The sequence below is a fragment of the Cyanistes caeruleus genome, chromosome Z (genome assembly GCF_971803275.1).
Source record: "Cyanistes caeruleus chromosome Z, bCyaCae1.hap1.1, whole genome shotgun sequence".
Classification (NCBI taxonomy): domain Eukaryota; kingdom Metazoa; phylum Chordata; class Aves; order Passeriformes; family Paridae; genus Cyanistes; species Cyanistes caeruleus.
Genome location: NC_141732.1, coordinates 61,516,706 through 61,535,773, shown reverse-complemented (window position 1 = coordinate 61,535,773; position 19,068 = coordinate 61,516,706). Strand labels below are relative to the sequence as shown.

General features: G+C 37.2%; 1 protein-coding gene across 6 annotated transcripts in view; it reads left to right on the top strand.

The window, feature by feature from the left end:
- IPO11 (importin 11) overlaps positions 1–13,035 on the top strand; it is an 81,357-nt gene extending 68,322 nt beyond the window's left edge. For all 6 annotated transcript variants that reach the window (XM_086867091.1, XM_086867093.1, XM_086867095.1 and 3 more), the window contains 3 exons: positions 4,109–4,204; positions 7,690–7,774; positions 12,723–13,035. In XM_086867091.1, the coding sequence (XP_086723217.1) occupies positions 4,109–4,204; positions 7,690–7,774; positions 12,723–12,887 (346 nt within the window). In that variant the 3' untranslated portion in view covers positions 12,888–13,035. The remainder of the gene's footprint in view (positions 1–4,108; positions 4,205–7,689; positions 7,775–12,722) is intronic.
- Positions 13,036–19,068: the final 6,033 nt, after the last annotated feature.

The window sequence follows — 19,068 nt, the reverse complement described above, 5'->3', positions numbered from 1 at the left end:
TAAGCACCACTAAAAATATGTCAAGACATGTTTTAACATTATGATAGAGCTTTGTTTACTGTAGTTGGCTATATAATTGAACTAAAAGTTGTGAATTTTTGCATAAAACCTCTGGATAATAAGTTGTATAGATAGCTGTATGTGTTAGAAATTAGAGACAGAATGAGAAAAAAAACTTACCTTTTTTATTTTCAGAACAGATGGAGGCTGTTTTGTCCCTTGCAAAGCCTATATTCTTTTATCTAAAAACTTATGCAAACTTCAAAGTAAAAGTTTCAAGAGTATTCATATGGAAGCTGCTCTGAATGCTAAGTTTTGTTTTCTTTATTGGTAAGGTGAATTTTATTAACAGGCAGCATAAAATATCCTTTCTGTAATAAAAAAAAAATGTAGTCATATCTTTGAAACTGGATTTTGGAATGTTTTAGGTCCTAATTGTGGGCCTTTTATTTTTCCTGCATACCGAAAGAGGTTTTGACCCAGTAATTTAGGAAGGCTGGGTAGTGCTGGTAGACTGGTAGTGGGTATATTATTTGCATAATATATTTTTACATCATCTGGAAGTAAAGTGAGAGCAGTCATCTGAAATCATGTGTACTGTAGCTCTCCAGGCTGAAGAAAAATGGCTTATGTCCAAACCGGTTCAGAAGAAAGATAATTTGTAGCCCACTGATTGTCATATTAGATAATTATTTTAGTGCAGGAAAGTTATAGCCTAATGCTTTTTTTTTGTTTCATTGCTAATCTGGATTGTATGCAATTCAAGGGAGAAACTAAATGGCCTAAATGGTGCCTTCCTTCAGGTTTAAGATTTTAGTATGAAACATTGACTGTTCTGTTCTGAAAATTCACCTGAATACAGCATTTGTCTTCTTTGAATCCTCTCATATGCCTTCTCTATTTTTTTCTTGAAATAAGCAGGTTAATTTTATTCTCTTTGAAAAGGTATTACATTGCATGACATGGCTTGCTTTCTTATCTGTGGAAATAAGGCCTGATGCATTTTATGTTGCCACTGAACTTTGAGGTTTCTTTTTTCAAAGCGTGAGTCTGTGGTATCTTTATATTTCACCAGCATGTGCCTTGTGTTCTAGAAACAGTTGCAGTGTTTAATGGCTCCATACTTGGTAAATATTTCAGTGCTTCTATGGTAGAAAGAAAAAAATAAAGGGGAGAAAAGAAAAGCTATTTTATTTACTGAAAGCTGAAGGGAAATTACATTTTGAAAGGTGTTCTACATTCTTTGTTTTTGTTAAAAGAACCAGAAAAACACTTATGAATCTTCCACTAAAGAAAGTGGTGAAATACTATTTCTCATTTATGTCATAAAGTAAGAATATCCTTTCTAAGAAATTAATGATTTCCCTATGTGCTTTTGCCCTGTCAAGAACAATGTTCTTGCCGCTTTGTGCTGACGAGATGCCAGCTGGAGTGCTGCATCCAGCCCTGGGGCCCTCAATATAAGAAGGACCTGATACTTCTGGAGCAAGTCCAGAGACCACAAGGTTGATAAGAGGAGTGGAGCATCTCCACTATGAAGACAGACTGAGAAAGTTGTGGCTGAAGAAACTGTTGTATGGAAACCTGACTTCAACTTTCCAGTGTCTGAAAGAGCCTGCAGGGAAGCCAGGGAGGGACTGTTCATCAGAAACTGTAGTGATAGGACAAGGGGGATTGGCTTAAAACTGAGAGTAGGTTTTGATTATATTTTAGGAAGAAATTCTTTACGGTGAGGGTGGAGAGGCACTGGATTGCCCAGAGAAGCTGGGCATGGATGGATGCTCCATCCGTGGAAGTGGTTAAGGCCAGGTTGGATGGGGCTTTGAGCAGCCTGGTCCATTGGAAGGTGACCTGCCTATAGCAGGAGGGTCTCAAATCTAGGTGACTTTTGAGGTCCCTTTCAATACAGACTGTTCTGGGATTCATGCAGCTTGGAAGGAAGGAATAATACAGGTATTGGACAGCATCCTGTATTATTAATTAAATAAATGTATATGAACAGGGCATAGTTTACTTCTCCAGGGCTCAAAGTGTTGACATTTGTTCTCCGTTGAGTGCCCCTTGCCTGCTATTGACATGAGTCTGAGGGCAGCTTGTTGGAAAATATTAACTATGTTAATGGCATTTTCCTAGAGATGTGTTTCAAAAACGAGGATGAGGCACAAGAGTCTTAATGGAGGTGTTCTAGGCAGGACCTCTGACTTTGTGAAGAAACCTGCTCTGTCTCTGGGGGCTCATTCTGCAGGCGACTGAGGCACTATTCACTTTCTCAGCTGTGCTGTAAGGTCAGGAGGTTGTTTGCTTGATGTTTGCAGAACCTCAGAACCTGCTGAGATTCAGTCTAACAACATGTAATGCTTTGCTCTTCTGAATGTGATGGGGAAGCCTTTTGGCAAAGGAATAAGTGTCTTTTGAAATACATAGCTGGCAATCAGGCAGTAAAAATTATGTCTGTTTTCATTTTGTGGAATTCAGGAATTTCAAGTCTGATGATACAGAATACACTTCAGATTCTGGCATGCAACAGGAGCTGAATTTAAAAAAAGGAACAAAAATTAATACCTTTGAAACAAAGGATCATGAATGAAATGATAATTTTATCAAAACAAATATATAAGAACTATCTTCTATGCTTAGTATTCTAACTTGATAAGCATTTTTTTCTAAGACAGCTATTGCTATTTAACAGTTTTTCACATGTGTAAAATTTTGTTGAGTGTCTGACAAGAAGTTTTTCAAAAACAGTTGCTGTTGTATAAGGAGCTACAGTTCATTCATGTCTTCAGTTTTCACCCAAATAAGAAAAGGAAATGAAAGAATATTAGGAAATACATCTGTCTGTGTTAAAATAATCATCAACTACAATTGAAGTACAGTATATGAACTTCATGTTTGGTGCCTGTAAATAAATCAAACATGTCTGCTTCTGCCTCTGCCTCTTAGGGAGCAGCACCAACAGCATCTTTTTGGGACAATTAAGCTTAAAATTCCAAACAGGGAGCAATAAAGTGCTTCAGTCCCAGGCAGTCCCAGGCAAAAGGTTGTAGTTTACCATCATTAGGTCCTTTCTCTTTCTTTGCTGCATGTAGTTAGAGATATTCCTGAGATGAGCAGTTTTTCACCTGCAGTTTGTCTTCACACTTCCACAGTTCATAGAGTAGAAGCGTGAGAACCCAGGTTCTACAGTAGCATATCCTTGGCATTCGATCCACAGTAGTAGGAAATGGTGCAGAAGCCACAGGTGGCTGCTCTCCATTAATTAGGAGCTGGTGGCACCTACCTTCCATCACGGGGAGATCACGTTTATATGCCCTTACTCTACAGGCACATGCTTTTTCAAGGCAGGAGCAAGTGGAAATGTGTTCAATGCAATTTTGGGCATTGTGAGCTCATCTAGTCAAGCCTTCAGGTCATGCTGAGTAAAGGTATTCCTGCCTTTTAATTCCCAAGTGATCTCTACCAACCCTTTGAATTATTCCTAAATAGCTTTATGTGTCAAATGGCAGAAGGTGCCCATGTTTAAACAGATTAATCCTGTTGCCCTTTCTCTGTACAGTCAGGAAAGACATTTTCTTGCAGAACTGGGTGCAGGGTTTTTCTACCCACTCTGGGGAGCATGCTACTCAGGGTGGTGAAGAAATAAAGGTAAGTAGGGGAGTGTACCTTCTTTGCAAGCAACCATCACTCAAGGGGTTGTGTTTATGCATTGAGTACTGATGGTAGAAAAGGTGTAAATGTGTTAGGAGTAGAAGCCATGACTCTCCTCCCTGCTGGTAGGAGCATGCCTTTCCCACTCAATTCTTGACTCCTGTGCTAATGTATATTTTTTTTCTATTCCATTTGCAATTACGTTGAGGTTTTCAGTGGCATATTAAGTTTTGTTATATTTAAAAATAAAGTTTCATGTATATTTTAAAGCCTTTTTGTAATTAAAAAAAAATTACTGAATTAGTTGCTTGATAGCATGCTCAGCTAAGCAATAAGCAAGGAAAATACCTCTCAGTAAATGTACTCCACAATTGAACAAATTTCCTGTGCAGTTCCTTTAGCTAAGTCACTTTCCTGTTCTTTTCTAATGTTATCCAAAATAAATTTTGTTCTTTTACAGTGTTATCCAAGATAAATTTTGTGGTATCATCAACATTTCAGTGGAAGGACTGCATGATGTTATGACTGAAGATTCTGAAACGGGAACATACAAAGAGTAAGGAGAAAATCTAATTTAAACTGGGTTTAACAGTAGCAGTACTGTTTTATATAAAATATTTTCACTTGAAGAATTGTACACAGTTAAGACATGTTTGTTAAAGTCCTATTTTCTCAAAAAGGAAGTGAGGAAATTTTTGATCTTAAAAGAACATATTTGCAGTGGGGAAAGAGTGCTTAAAACAATAGTAAAATTTTGTATTGTTCATTAAGTTATCTGCAAAATGATGTCTTAAAACATTCATATGCTTAGATTTGCTTTTTACTTCCTGGACTGTTTCATCTAAAATTTCAATAAAACAAGCTTGCATGTTTATAGGGACCACCGTAGCTCAGAGGTAGCTCAGAGTTTCTTTGAGTGTGACGTGAACCTCATATGAGTTTACCTAGTGTACAGTATTTTACAGCTTGGAGAACTTAAAAGCATATCCCACACAGACAGTTCTCCAGTTGTTTGTTCCATGTAACACATGTACTGCTACAGCATACATTTCAAAAGACAGTCTCCAGAGATAGGGGCAAGAGCTTGCTTGTGGCAGAAATGTGGGTGTTGGAGGTGTCCATGTGCTGCCACTCAGCAGCACACTCATTCATCTCCTGATGGCACCCTGGTTACTGGCTGTTATCCATCAAAGCTGGGGGGGAAAAAACCCCAACCTAATGAATAGAAAGATATTTCTTGTACAGAGATCTTAATATCATTTTTATCTCTGTAATGATTACTTACTTTTAGAATGGAGAGTTGTAAGACATTAAAAACAGGTGCTCTGTAGGATATTCTTACAGACACTACATGATCATAACAGATTTTACTGATGCTAAGAATCAAGCATTTTCTTTCAGATCATTACGTGGTGGTGGAACAGACTGTATCTCTGTATCCCAGCTCAGTATCTGAGCTAATTAATTAACTGCTTAAGGGGATGTTTGCTGCCACTGAAACTAGGTGGCACAGAGCAGCCAAAATGCAATCTAATCTCCACTTAAAACAGGTGCTATGCACACAACTGTGTAGAGAACAGTCCACACGCACTTCACACTGTGCCTGAGCTACGCCTAAGAATTGCTTGCCAAAGTACTTCCCACCAAACTCTCAGGAAAGAAGATGTAACTCCAAAGTCTGGGAATATGTACAGTGTTTGGTGCTGTTTTGTTTACTGCTGGAGACAACACTGTAGAGCCCTTCTATTTCTAAACATGTTGCTTTGCCAGCACTTGTTCTCACTGAGAAATAAGTAAATTTCATCCTAGTTCATTTAATATTTTAAGCCTAAAGGCTTGTAGAACTTGTCACTACTTTTCCTAACTCTGGGCGTTGTTTTTACTTCATAAAATATACCCACACATAACCAACCATATTTATGTTGACAGGTTCTGAAAGAGCTGTTTGAAAGATTCTGACATTTGCATTATATATTTTGACATCATCTGGAACGGAGAGCAGTGATCTGAAATCATGTGCATTGTTTTAGCTCTCCAGACTGAAGAAGAATGGCTTAAGCCCAAACTGGTTCAGAAGAAAGATAATGTGTAGTCCATTGATTAGCATATTGGATAATTATTTTAGTGCAGGAAATAAAATTGTGTATGTTTTACACAGGAAAATCAAAGCTGAAACACTATAGAACTTAAGCCACTGAAGGATGAAGAAAGGGTAAACATGTACAGGGACAATTGTAAAGGATAAACAATGGCAATGGCTTAAGTGGCTTAACCACTTTAAATGAATACATTTAAACTGGAATTTTAAAGAAACTGTTATAGTTAGAGCAGTGAGATTTTGGAAGTAGTTTGTCATTTTTTAGATTTATATTGGATTTTAATCAGGTTATGGAAATGTTTACACTGTCTTGCAATACAAAGGGATTACGGACAGATTTCCTAGAGTTCATATTTCACATTGTAGTGATAATTAGAAAAGAAAACCTCTCATTTTCTGGAAAGAGGAAAGCATTCCATTGCTCTAGACTTGTTTCACCAATCCTCAGATTTTTCCCAGTTTTATCACCATCACTTCTTTTATTCTCTGCTCTCCTCATGTTTGGAATTTTGTGGTACCTAAAATTTATGAAGGTCTGAAAAAGTTAATTCAATCTTATGTTTTGACAATTGACATTTTTGTCTCCTTTTCCTTAAATAAACTGAGATGCAAGCAGCCATTTTTCAGCGGAGGAGATAAGCAATTAGCTTATTATATAGTTATATATAGTTATTTTATAGTAACTATAAATATAAAATAGTTATTTATAGTTATTTTGAAATAACTAATCCCTTTATTAAAAATAAATAAATCCCTTTCTGTTAGTATTTGACCCTGCTTGTTGTGCTGTTTATCAAGTCTTTCACACAGCTCTATACTCATGTTAATAGAAAACTAAACATATAAACAGAAGAAATCTGAACATTTTCATATAAAATCATATAAAAACACATAAAATCAAGACTTTTTTTGTTTTGATAACATTAAAATGGGTTATTCATTTTAGTTGATGGAGTATTTCACATCTAGTGGAATGCAGCAATTAAAAATGCACAGTAGTACAGGACTAAAAATGAGCAGTAATCTGCATCTGTCTTGGTGCTTTGTAATATGTAAATAATGTGTCCTTCATGTCTTAAGTCATATCTGATACATGGTGGCAAGTTATCATCACTGCATGTTTTTTAAATTGCTTTGGTTTTTAAGGGAGAAATTCCAGGTAAAGATTTGATAAAATGGTGAAATATTTGTCTATTGTTTCAGTGTAGAGACTGAAAAGTGAATGAAAGACATGTTTTCTATAGGATAGCTTTCATCAATGTCTTTATGAAGTCCATTCAATCCATTTCAGCAGACAGAAAAGCCTCTGACTTTTAAACTAGTGTTTTTTCTTCATTTTTTATGGTTTTATACTTACTTCAAAAGTAAAAATTAAAACCTGGCTGTTATTTGAACGTATGGGTACCTGCTGGTTGAGGGCTTCACAAAGAAAAAAAAAAGGAGTTTAAAACCTTTGTTCAATGTCTTGCAGATTTTATTGTAGAACCAATGGCACTGGCCTTACTAGTTTCCAGGTCCTTTTGTAAGAAATCTCATGAAAAACATGAATGCTATGAGATATCTTTGCAATCTTTGTGTATGTGCCACTGACTTAACATAGAGTGCTTGTATAGCACTTTCTTGAAAAGAGTGGAAAATTTTTGTAAGGAAGAGTAGGATTTTCTATGTTTTTTTTTTTAAAAGCCATATAGTCCATTTTCTATGTGCACAAATGCATTTTAACTCACAAAATATGGGGATAACTGAGATGGTTATATGGGTAGAGGTAACAGAGAACATGCATTCAGGCTTCTTTAGATTCACTGTTTTCAGAAAAATAATTATTTGTGATTAGATTGCCTGACATTCAGCAAACTCCAATATCTGTTCTGTGTTTTCAAAAGTGCTTTAAAATAATTTTTAATGATAGTGTATGTTAAAACTGTTCTTATTCCCATTTTTAGTTGCATGTTAATGTCTCATTTTGAAGAGCCCAAGGCTACAGAAGATGAGGAACCTCCCACAGAACAAGACAAAAGGAAAAAAATGGTAAGTTTTAGATCTGTTATTCAGTCATAGAACTGTTTCACTTCTGCCACACAAAATTCTTTTTAGATTTGGATGATCTATTGTTCCTGGAAAATTCAAGTTTTGAATGAAAAAAAAATTTAATGCCAAACCTTGCAGCCACAGCTCTTACGCTTCTGCCTGCCTTTTGCATCTTGGTAGCTGTTATCAAAATAAACATCATCTGTTCACAAAATCTGGACATTACGATATTAACACAATATAGAAGGAGTCTATTGAAAAAAGCAGAGAACTAAACTTTATTGAAATGTCATAGCAGGCTAAATTTCTTATATATAAAAGAATTAATGTGCCTGCACAGAATTTTTTCCTAGTATAAAGAACTCTTACAAAGAAGCCAGTGTATACCTGTGTAACTTTTCATTTAAATACTAATAAATATATCAGAATATATTTAGAAAAGCAATATAATATATGTCTTCTTAAAAAATACAAAAACCTTTACATATTCTTCTGCTATTAGAAATGCCTTAAGAGAAATTCCTAGTGTCTTGCAATTTCAGATTTAAACAAAATATGGAAATATAATCTTCTGTGGTCCTTACACAGTTCTATAATTGTTATTATTAAAAACATCTATAGACTGTTAAACTTCCTTCTTGCTTGTGGGCTTAAATTCTAGCTGTTTTTAGCAGAGTGAGAGCATTTATTCTTGGTGGTTTTGTATAATCTCTCAGTGTAGATATATATGTATATAGTGTTATCAATAGGGATTGATATGTCTGTAGATCATAGGGAGAGAGACATGTTTTGTTTGTTAATTAGATTTAAAAAGCAAAGTAAATTTAAATCTACAATGCTTTTATCTTTTTAGTTTTGAGCATACTCAGACTACATTACTGTCTTGTTAAATTTTAATAGCTTTGTGTCAGATCTTAATTTTTCTGTTGCAGGTTAACTTAAATGGTTAGGATATATGTTGAGGAATTTAGACTTGCTGGATTTTTAAAGGACTACCTTCAGTGTGGATATGTCAGGCAAAATGAAAAGCAGCAAGGCACACTGAATTATCCTGTATCATTAAATGATGCAGCAACAATATTTTGCTGATGAGCACAGTTACAGTGAGGGAACTGTTCTGGGGTCACATGCAATATGGCATCAATGGTCATTTGAATAAAGATAAATGTGCTTTGATAAGGAGGAACTTTACCAGACTAATAACACCACATTAAAGGTCTTGGTTTACTTTCCTTACGTGTATCTTCCCTTATACACATCTTCTTTTTCATATCACTTTCATTTTTTTTCTAAGGAATTGCTTGAGATTTGTTCCTCATCTGCTCTTTAACATTAAACTTAAACATGTTTTCAGTTTTTGTTTTCTTGGAAAGTTTACAGAGAATAAATTATCATACATGAATGTCAAAGCTTAATTTTCATTTTGAATCTCATAATCTAAATTTAACTATTTCCATGGTTGCTGTGTTTTCTAGATTCCTAAGCATTATGGAAATCCTTTATTTTTCTCCTTCCAAGCCTTCTTTGTAAGAACAGCTATTTTAGTCGTCTCATTCTTGTATTTAGTTAATTTGTCCTGATATATTTCTGACTTAAGCCTTCTTCTACGCTGTCATTTTTTCAGCTAACTTTAGTATACACTGTATTCTTTCTCTTTTTAATGTTATTTCCTGCAGCTATGAAAGCAAGTGAACTGTAGTTGTTATCAATGTTAGCTAGAAATTCATCCTGAATCACAGCTGAAATAGCTTGATATATAGCTTTGCAGATGGTGCAGAAATTGAGACACGACACTTGGCTATTTATTTCAAATTTGTACAGGTCATTTGGGTAGGTCACTGGTAGCAGAAGTGTCAGATAATAATCAGAATTGTTAATCATGGCTTCTAAAGCACAGATAACATTTTATTTTAGAAACTGGATTTAGAACAAAACATTACCTGGGCCCATTCCTACCTACTTGTGATGGAAATTCCTTCCTCTCTCTAGGGGCACCAGTGCACACACTCACATGAAACTTGGAAAACTGTAGTAGCAGATGCCACTGGTAAAGTAAAAGGGGGAATAAATATATAATGGGATAAGAAAATCCAGAACAACCTAAAGGGAATCAGCAAAACCTCTGAACTGTTTGCCTCAAGCCAGTGTTTACAGCCAGTGAAATGATTTATTAGCTTCTTCAGTCCAGCCCCAGGGTGGGCACCTGTATCCAGTTTCAAGATCAATTAAGATTTAAAAACTGGTCCAATCCAGGTTTTCACCAAGCAGCGTAAAGGACATTTCAATAATATTATTACAGTTACTATCCAAATTTTTGTTTACTGTCTGTAGCTGTTTTGACTGAGAAGCTGTTGAAATTTATTAGTGTGTTTTTTTGAACTGGAAAATAGGTTTGTTTTGCTTTATCAGAATCAGGTGCATTTCAGTAAAGCACCTACGGCCACACACCCAGAAACTCAGACTTAATATATAGTCCTTACAGAACATACAGTCCTTTGCCAGCTATGCTTACTGTTCTTTCAAACTTATGATTATATTTGCTTAGTGAAGACTGCAGCTGTCTGTCAAATATTGTTGACAAACTCATTATATCAAACTCTGTTACTTGTTTTATTAGTTCTGAATACAAGTTCCAAAAAAGTAGAGCAAAAGAAAATCAATTTCTTCTCGTTGCAGGAAATTTTCATTTACTTGAAATATTTCTGGTGTGACTATCTGAATGAAAATAAGTTAGTGTATTAAGTCATATTTGACTTACAGATGGTAGATGATGCTTCTAGCAGCAAGCTTTAAACATACTACAGAAGTCTGTCACTGGCTTCAAGTGCTACTGCTTTGAATGGTGAGGCAGCCAGGGAGCAGTGAGATATGTGAGAACAACAAATCTGGAGACACCATAGTCAGTGCAGAAGGAGGGGCAGGAGGTGCTCCAGGCACTGGAGCTGAGGTTCCCCTGCAGCCCCTGGTGCAGACCATGGTGAGGCAGCTGTGGCCCTGCAGCCCCTGGAGGTCAGTGGTGGAGCAGAGATCCACCTGCAGCCCATGTTGGAGCAGGTGGATGCCCGAACGAATCTGACCCCTTGAGGGTCCTTCCCTTCTCCTCTTTGGGACCTTCCTTCGGGAAGCCCACACAGGCTCCTGTCAGGACCTGTGGCCAGCCATATGGAGAGAGGAGCCCATGCTGGAACAGCCTGTTCCTGAAGGATTGCACCCTATGGGAAAAAAAGGATCAACACTGGAAGAGTTAGTGAAGGACTGCAGCCCATGGATGCAGGGGGTACTGTCTCCTGTGGGTGGGGCCCCATGATGGAGCAGGAGTGTGAGGAGGAAAGAGCACCACAGACAACATTTGATAAACTGACTGCAATCCCCATTCCCCTGTTCCTCAAGGTGCTCCAGAGGAGGTGGAGAATTTAGGGTTAAAGTTGAGCCTAAGGAGGGAAGGAAGAGGTGGGAGGAAGGTGCTTTAAGATTGTTTCATTTCTCTTTATCCTACCCTGATCTGATTTGTGGTAAAATAATTTCTCTAAGTCAAATCTATTTTGCTTACGTGAGAAACTGGTGAGTGATCTCTCCCTGTTCTTATCTCAGCCTATAAACCTTTCATTATATTTTTTCTCCCTTGTCCCAGTTTTGGAGGGTATGATTGAGTGGCTTTGGTCAGGGTCACAAGGATGAGTACACTTATATTTAAATACCTGTTTTTCTGTGCAGAATTCCCTAGAATAATTTTATTCACAGCAATGAACTTACAGAAACTAACTATAAATGCATTATATGTCCCAAATTACAGTTTTAGATGAACAAATGCAAATCATTCAGAAACTGGTAGATTCTTTTCTTGGCAAGACAGGAAAAGAATGTCACTAACTTCAGCAAATACTGATTACAGTAGTTGTGATTTAGAAATTTAGTTAGAAAAGTCTATTCTAGAGATTCAAATTACAGTTATTGAAAAAAAAAACTAATCTCCTACAGAGTACCAAACTGTTACTGCAATTACTTCCCAGTTCTATAGAGTGTAATGGGAGTAATAGGTAATAAAATGATCAAATCTTGCCTTGAAATAGCAAAATAGTTTCCTGACCTTACAGCATAAACAGCAGTGTTGTTTGGGTTTGACACTGAATCACAGTGCAGATCACAGGTCTGCATTAATTCAATATCCTACTTCATAATGCAGCGAGCACCAGGCTTTCCCATCTCCTGTCCCCTCCTGTCCAGCCTGGTGGACTGAGGGACAAATGTGGCTTTTGTCACAAACTGTCAATGCCCTGAGCCTGCCCATGTGTCTGATGACACTGAAATTAGCAGCCAATGCTGTCAATGCAGCCTCTTCTTTTACCTATTTTTGCTTTCATTTAAAGGCAGTTAATGTTGGAAGATAGTGACAAATACCCTGTCCTTCTCTGCCCAAAAGAAAATTGCATAATCCAGCTGGATTTATGAGGTTTATAGGTATCAGTACTGAAGTGTGTCAATTCTTTATACATATGGACAGTTTATTTTGTTTGTTGTATAGTTAAACAAGTTTCACTTTTTTGATGTTTTGTTTCCTTACTAATAAAATTAAACTGACCATAGTGCATGCCATCACTAAAGTCCTTGGTAAGATCTGATCTGATTTTTAGCAGTTACAGGAATCTCATTCAGCAGTAAAAAGCAGCTTTGAAATTGTGTTATCTTGTAGAAGCATGAAACCTTAGAGCAAAGTGTAAGACTCATTATTTGACACTATTTCAAACAGTTTTAAATTGATATTTGCCTTGATACTAATTAATTTGATCTTTGTTTTGCACAAGTGTTGTCCTCTTGTTTCTCAAGTAAGTACAAAGAAAATAAAAGCAGATTTCTTTCTTGAGGCGAGGTTGTAATACAAATGCGTAAGTCATGGAGCATTTTTATTGCATTCTTTTATATATATGTTTTTTTTACATGTTTTCCACAGCTTGCACTGAAGGACCCAGTACACACTGTGTCACTGCAGCAATTCATCTATGAAAAGTTAAAGGCACAGCAGGAATTACTGGGAGAACAAGGTTTTCACGCCCTTATGGAAACTGTGGATACAGAAATAGTTGCCCAGCTACAAGAATTTTTACAAGGCTTCTAAATAAGCAGAAAAAGGATTTTGTATGTCAAATTTTTATTTCAAAAGTATCAAAAGAACTCTAGGCTTCTGTCTTGTATGGATGAATCTAATGAAAGGTGAAAATTACTTGTGACAAAAATTAAAAAAAATTTTCTGCTGTTGCTCTTGATCTATGCTCTTTTGTTTTTTTTTTTTTAATAATAAAGGGCTAATTAAGGGTATTATCATTTCCTTGATTCCTAACATGGCCTATGCTGCCCTAGGTGTAGTACCATTTTTTGGTACCATTAACCATGTTTTTGGTTCACAAAGTTTTGTCATAAAGTCAGAGGTCTGCAGGAGCTTACTAATGTATATTAATGCGAAGTGTCTGTTAACAGAATTCAGTATCAGAAGCTGCTTCCCTTAATACTGTAGATCTGTAACTTTCTCCCTTTCTATTGCTGTTTTTAGACTCTGTGTTCAACCTTACAAACAGTGGGATTTAGGAAAGCAGTTAGACTGTGAACAGAAATATTCCTTCATGAGAAAAAGATAATTCCCATTTGAATTGTCTCAGAGAAGAAGAAACTTCGATTTTAACACTTAAATTGTATTTGAATTGTTAGAAAACATCAGTGTGTATTTCTGTCTGAAGATGTGAGTTTTCTATCACCAAGTTTTCTTAATTTTTGTTACCAAAAAACGAGTTTCTTGAGCTACTTCTATTTCACTTCTAGCTATCATAACACAGAGAAACTCACCACAAGTAGGTGAGTAATTAATTACTCAGTCATTAATTACTACATTAAGTAGTTAATCTGTGGCCATACCTGGACTACTTAAAAAATTACCATGTACAGTATCTCAATTCTTTGTTTTTTCATGAAAGCCATGTCATGAGGATACTTCAGAATTGTTACTAGAACATTTAAGCCTAAATGGTCACAGTTAAAACAATTATTTACAAACATGGGCTTACTTTTATTTATTTATTAGTTACCGGCGGGGTAAAGCAGCTCCTTTCTGTGTGCCTTTGGTTTTTGTACCTTGAAGTGGGAAGAAAATGCTGATTTCCATTTTCAGACTTTTTAAGTACTGATCTTCCACCTTCAAAGTTGAAATTAACTTTACCTCACTACAGGATGATTCAGCTAGTGAATCAGTTTTTTTTTTCTAGAAGGCATTAGCTGTTTAAAGACACCTACAAGCTTTTGACAATCTTAGCAGATTACCAGATGCTTTTAAAAATACGAGCCTTCTTTTACTGATCTTTTAGGGAGTGATCTTTTTTGAAACCTTCCCTCTATTTGCAGAGGAAGGCTCATACATGTCAGAGACAGTTGGGGCCGTCACAGTTCTGAATGCAAAACCTCTCCTGTCCCCTGATGTCAGCATCTACCAGAAGTTGTGTGAGAACTCAGCTCATTGTTTCCTGCATTTTACCTTGTCATAGGGAGGATTGCCAGAATAATTGCTACTATTTGTTTGTATGTTATGTGTATGTTACTTCCTCGATCATCCACCATCATCATCTCGTAATTAATAGGTTTATCTGGTTACATTTGGTACTTGCAAGGGAGGAGACTCGGTGTGCTGATGGTCCCATTCAGCTGTGAACCACACTTACCAGAACCTGGCAGCTTTTCACTAAGTTTGGATTTGTTGTGCAGTTCATCTACAGCCAGCCTAAGCTTTTAGCTTAGTGTAAAGTCTGTGCAGATCTGGTCGCCCTTGCTAGCTTTGACCCCACCTGGCATGACTGCCTGGCACACAGAAACACATCCTGGCAGGAATCAGCACTGTCCTTCCACCGTTCCGCAGAACCCCTTGTGTGGTGCCGAGGGCGCTCCCTCAAGTTTTGGAGGGAGGCAGATCCTCCTGGCTGTTGTGCAGCCTTGGCCTAAAGGCTGCTCTCTGCTGAGTGACCACCCAGCTCCCCGTGCAGCATCTGACAGGTCAGGTCTGTCATCGTGGCTGAGACAGACCTGCCTGCTTGCATCATTCTCAGAGCAACTCCAGCCCCGTTACCTCATGTGGTGGAGAGTTAACTGCGGTTAATGTTAATGCATGGTGGTGGCAGAGACCCTGTCAAGAATGATGGACATACTTCCAGCTAATAACAGCACAGTAAGTTGTGATTAACTTCCTGAGTCATGTCTCTGAATAACTGCAAGTGTTCATTTTCATATGCATTTGGGAACAAGTTAAATTTGTTACTAGGTGTTTGGCTTGAGATCTTGGAAGATTCTACTCTGAGGCTTGGACTATAATTGAATACAATTATTATCATAACTGTTTGTATGACACCCATTGTCAATGAGCACAATGCCAAACAAGTGCCCATCTGCAGCCAGCAACAATCTAGTACTGAAAGTGGAGAAATTTCAGCTTGAAACAGCAGAAAAACTCTTACATACTACCATTAGATATTAAACCCATATACATAGCATTTTCCCTGGAATAGTATGGATTAGGAATGCAGCAAACTATAGCCCTTTTTGAATCTGATGGTGAGATTTTTAACTTCGGTCTTTAGGGAAAGAACAGAAACCAAATACAGCAATTAGCCTAACACCAAAGCACTAAAATACAGTTTCTGGAAAGCTCGTGAGAAAGGATCTTGGATTCTCTTGTTCTCTAGGCTTTGATTTTCAAGACAAAAGTAATTTAAATTGGGGTATTTTTTTTCCTATGGAAAAATTGAATTCTTAAAAATGGTACCAGTTTACTTTTTCTAAAAGGCAATGATGAAGGTGAAGACAAGCTCTGCTTCTGATAATTATTAAATGAAAGGACTAATTCTGCTGCTTCCATCTTCAAAACACAACTTTGGTGTATCAATGAAGATTTAACTGAAGTGTTAATAACTCATGTGATCTCTTTGCAAGCTGTTAAATCTTTTTCAGCTTTAGAAACTAAAATTATCCAAGCTATAAATTATTTCCATTCAATAGTTCTTGCAGTGCTCTTTGCCTTGCCAGCAGTGAGGCCATGGCCTCCCACCCTCCCTGCAGAGAAGTGGTGGAGGATTTTGCATCATTTGTGAGCAAGTGCCAGGATCAGGCTCTTGCTGGAGACCTCAGCCATAGCTGTATCCCACAGGGAGTGTGGAGTGCCTGCCCCAGCAGGCACTGTGGGCTGGGCTGCTGGAGAGAACCCTGCTCCTTGCCAGGGAAGTGACTGCTTGCAGCATAGCTGGCAGATTGGCAGGGGGTGTTCTGCCCACTGTGCCTTCACTACAGACGGGTTCCAGGACTCCAGAGAAGAACACACCATGCAGGCTATTCATGTCTACTTCTTTCTTCTCAGGATCTTTGCATACACAAATAACTCATCAGCTTTTTCTAGTGTATTTTCCCTAAATTACTGAGACTATTTCAGATGGGACTCTGAGCACCCTGGTCTAGTGGAAGATGTCAACCCATGGCAGAGGGGCTACAGCTAGGTTGTTTTAAGGTCCCTTCCAACCCAGGCCATTCTATGATCCCATGTTCTTAGCCTTGGAGGATTTGCAGGAGGGAAGCTCAGGTGTTCAGACATGTTCTCCCAAGGTATTTGGAGTGAAGGCCAAATTCCTAAGCACAATCATAGCTCTTAGCTGCAAATCATAACAGGTACACTCTTTTCTGATGATTCAGCAATGATACAATCATTTCTTTACATCATATTAACATAGATACTAGATTTGCAGTTAATATTGAATACCATTTAGTATGTTTGACTTTTTTCCTTAGTTTTTATTCAATTCCAAACTCTAGTAATGCTCCTAAATTGCAGCTCACAGTGTTAGAACAGCGAATATGCCACATCTTCATTTAGCAGAAGCAGCATCTTTGTAACTAAGGTACACATTTTGAAGGCTCTTCAGACTCATTTACTTGTCTTGCTTCAATGCTGCTGCTTCAAAAAAATAAATGATTACTAATTTTAAAGTGTTCGCAATTTCCATCTTGCTGCTAACTATGATTAATAATGATGACTTATCACCAGGCAGTCAGATTTGACTACTTCTGTAAAAACATTTCATAAGGCTCAATAGCTTGTTCATAACAAATTTCGCTGACTCTTGGGAAAATGAAATCAAATTAAGTGAAGACAACCCCCTTAAAAATTTAATTGGGTATCCATAAGGAGTGCTTACAAATGTTACATCCTCTGCTCCTCATGGTAGCCATGCATCAGTTTGTTAGGCTGTGTATAACCAGCCTATATACAGCATGCTTGAATACACTGATTATGAAGGAGTTAGTTTTAAAATTTATACAGAATGGACGATCAGTTTAGGTCTAAAATGAAGTGAAAAGGATTAAAAGAATTTGCTGCAAACAAGCAAATATAAACCAGAAGTATATAAATGAAACTAGAGCAACTAGGTCAACTTAGAAGTTGATTATAGGGAATAAAATCACAACCCACTTCAGGGTGAGTGTCATTTCTGAAGTAAACAGTGGATATTGGCAGATGGCAAGGAAGCTCACCTGGGCTGGAGTTGTGCAAGCAGTTTACTTTTCATTCCCTTTCTGAAGAAGGGAAAATACTCAACAGAAGCATATTACTTGACCTAGATTTAATGCTGTATTTCTCTCCTTTTTAAGACTTAACCCACTTTTAATAAAATACAAGCCAATTTTGAAGTCAAGCTGTCACCTCTAAAACTGTGAAAAGCCTGAAACATTCACAATAAATCCTCTTAGGTAAAACTATTTGCTGAATGTGCAGATTGGTTCAGGTAATATGAAAGTTTTGGTTTTCAGCTGTTACATTAGTCTCTTGAAAGCTCATTCAATTCCATAATAGAGCGTAGAGCTAATGAAGAGTTGCTACTTAAAACGATGACAAAAAATTAGTCATGTTGACTGTGATTGCAGGTTGTCATCCCCTCCTGCTGGAATTTTAACCAGCAGAAGTGATTATTAAAACAGCATTTTAAAACAGAAGATGTTTAGCTGATGCGAATATTTGACCCAGAAGTTACATTTGTTTTTCTAATATTTTCACCAGCAAAATCTTTGGTGTTAATCAGAGAAAGTAACAGAACATTGAGGGGCTTGTCTGATAGATGGCAGTTGTGTTTTAAACTGTTTCATTAGTTATTCAGGAAACAATTGAATCAGTCATACAGTATAGACAAATACCCAATAACTTACCACATTGAGAAAATGGAAATTCCTGATAGGTAAATTCTGAGCAGAGAAAGTGTACACCTTGTTATTTTGTTGCTTGGCAGCGTTTCAAAAATGCACCATAAGTAATTTAAAAAGTATTTTAAACCAGTACTCTTTGTTTTAATGGCAAATAACTATTTATTAATAGTTACAATCTGGGGGTTTTTTTACTAAAATTATAAAGATATCTTGCAGATATTTTTTACAGGATTCTGAGAAAAACTAGTAATTCTTATACATCTGGATTGTGGGAATGACTCCTGACTCACTAACTAAGCTTTCAAGGGAATAGACTTAAAAACTGTACCTTCACCCTGATGTTTCACCAACCCAACTTTAAATATCAGGCAGGTATGCAAGGAAGTTTACAGGCATAAACCACATGGACAAACAGCTTTTCCACCTTGTTCAGCTGTTGAAATGCTCTGCCCTGTATTTTCCCACACCTTACACTACCAAGTGTAACTTTTTGGTTTACTACATCTGTAACAAGTGCCTGCTTTTTCACAAGCGCTTGTGTTTTTCAGTTCTTAAATACATAAATGCAGTTCTTGTATGCCGGCCATCAAGTACTCTGCTGAGGAACAAAAGATACAGATTGGCTTGTGCAACAGCTGTGGGTGAAGGAAGTGGTGAGTCCCATATTCTCCGATCTGGCTTTAAAGCTATTAAAGCATTTTATTTAATGATATTGTAATGCCTCCTGTGTGGGTAGACACCAAGTCCCAGGAGTCCTAATCCAGACTTTTGCTGTTAGCTGTACTCATTTGTTGAAGCATTTTGACATATTATTCCCTCTCCCCTGAGGATCCATCTGAGAGCCCTGCAAGCAGAATTGTTCTGCTCTGCAGAAGTTCCTTTTCATCCTCCACTTCCTGAAGTACTTGGGAAGAAATCAACAAATTTATCTCAGCCTCTTTCTTGAGATTCTGCAAGCGCAGTGTCAAACGCATGGCTGAATGAGAGGAGTTGGTCTTTCGGAAGGCTGCAGCACAGAGGCTCCTAGGGAGGCTGGGTGGCGGTGCAGTCAGACGTGAAATGCTAACATCTAAGTA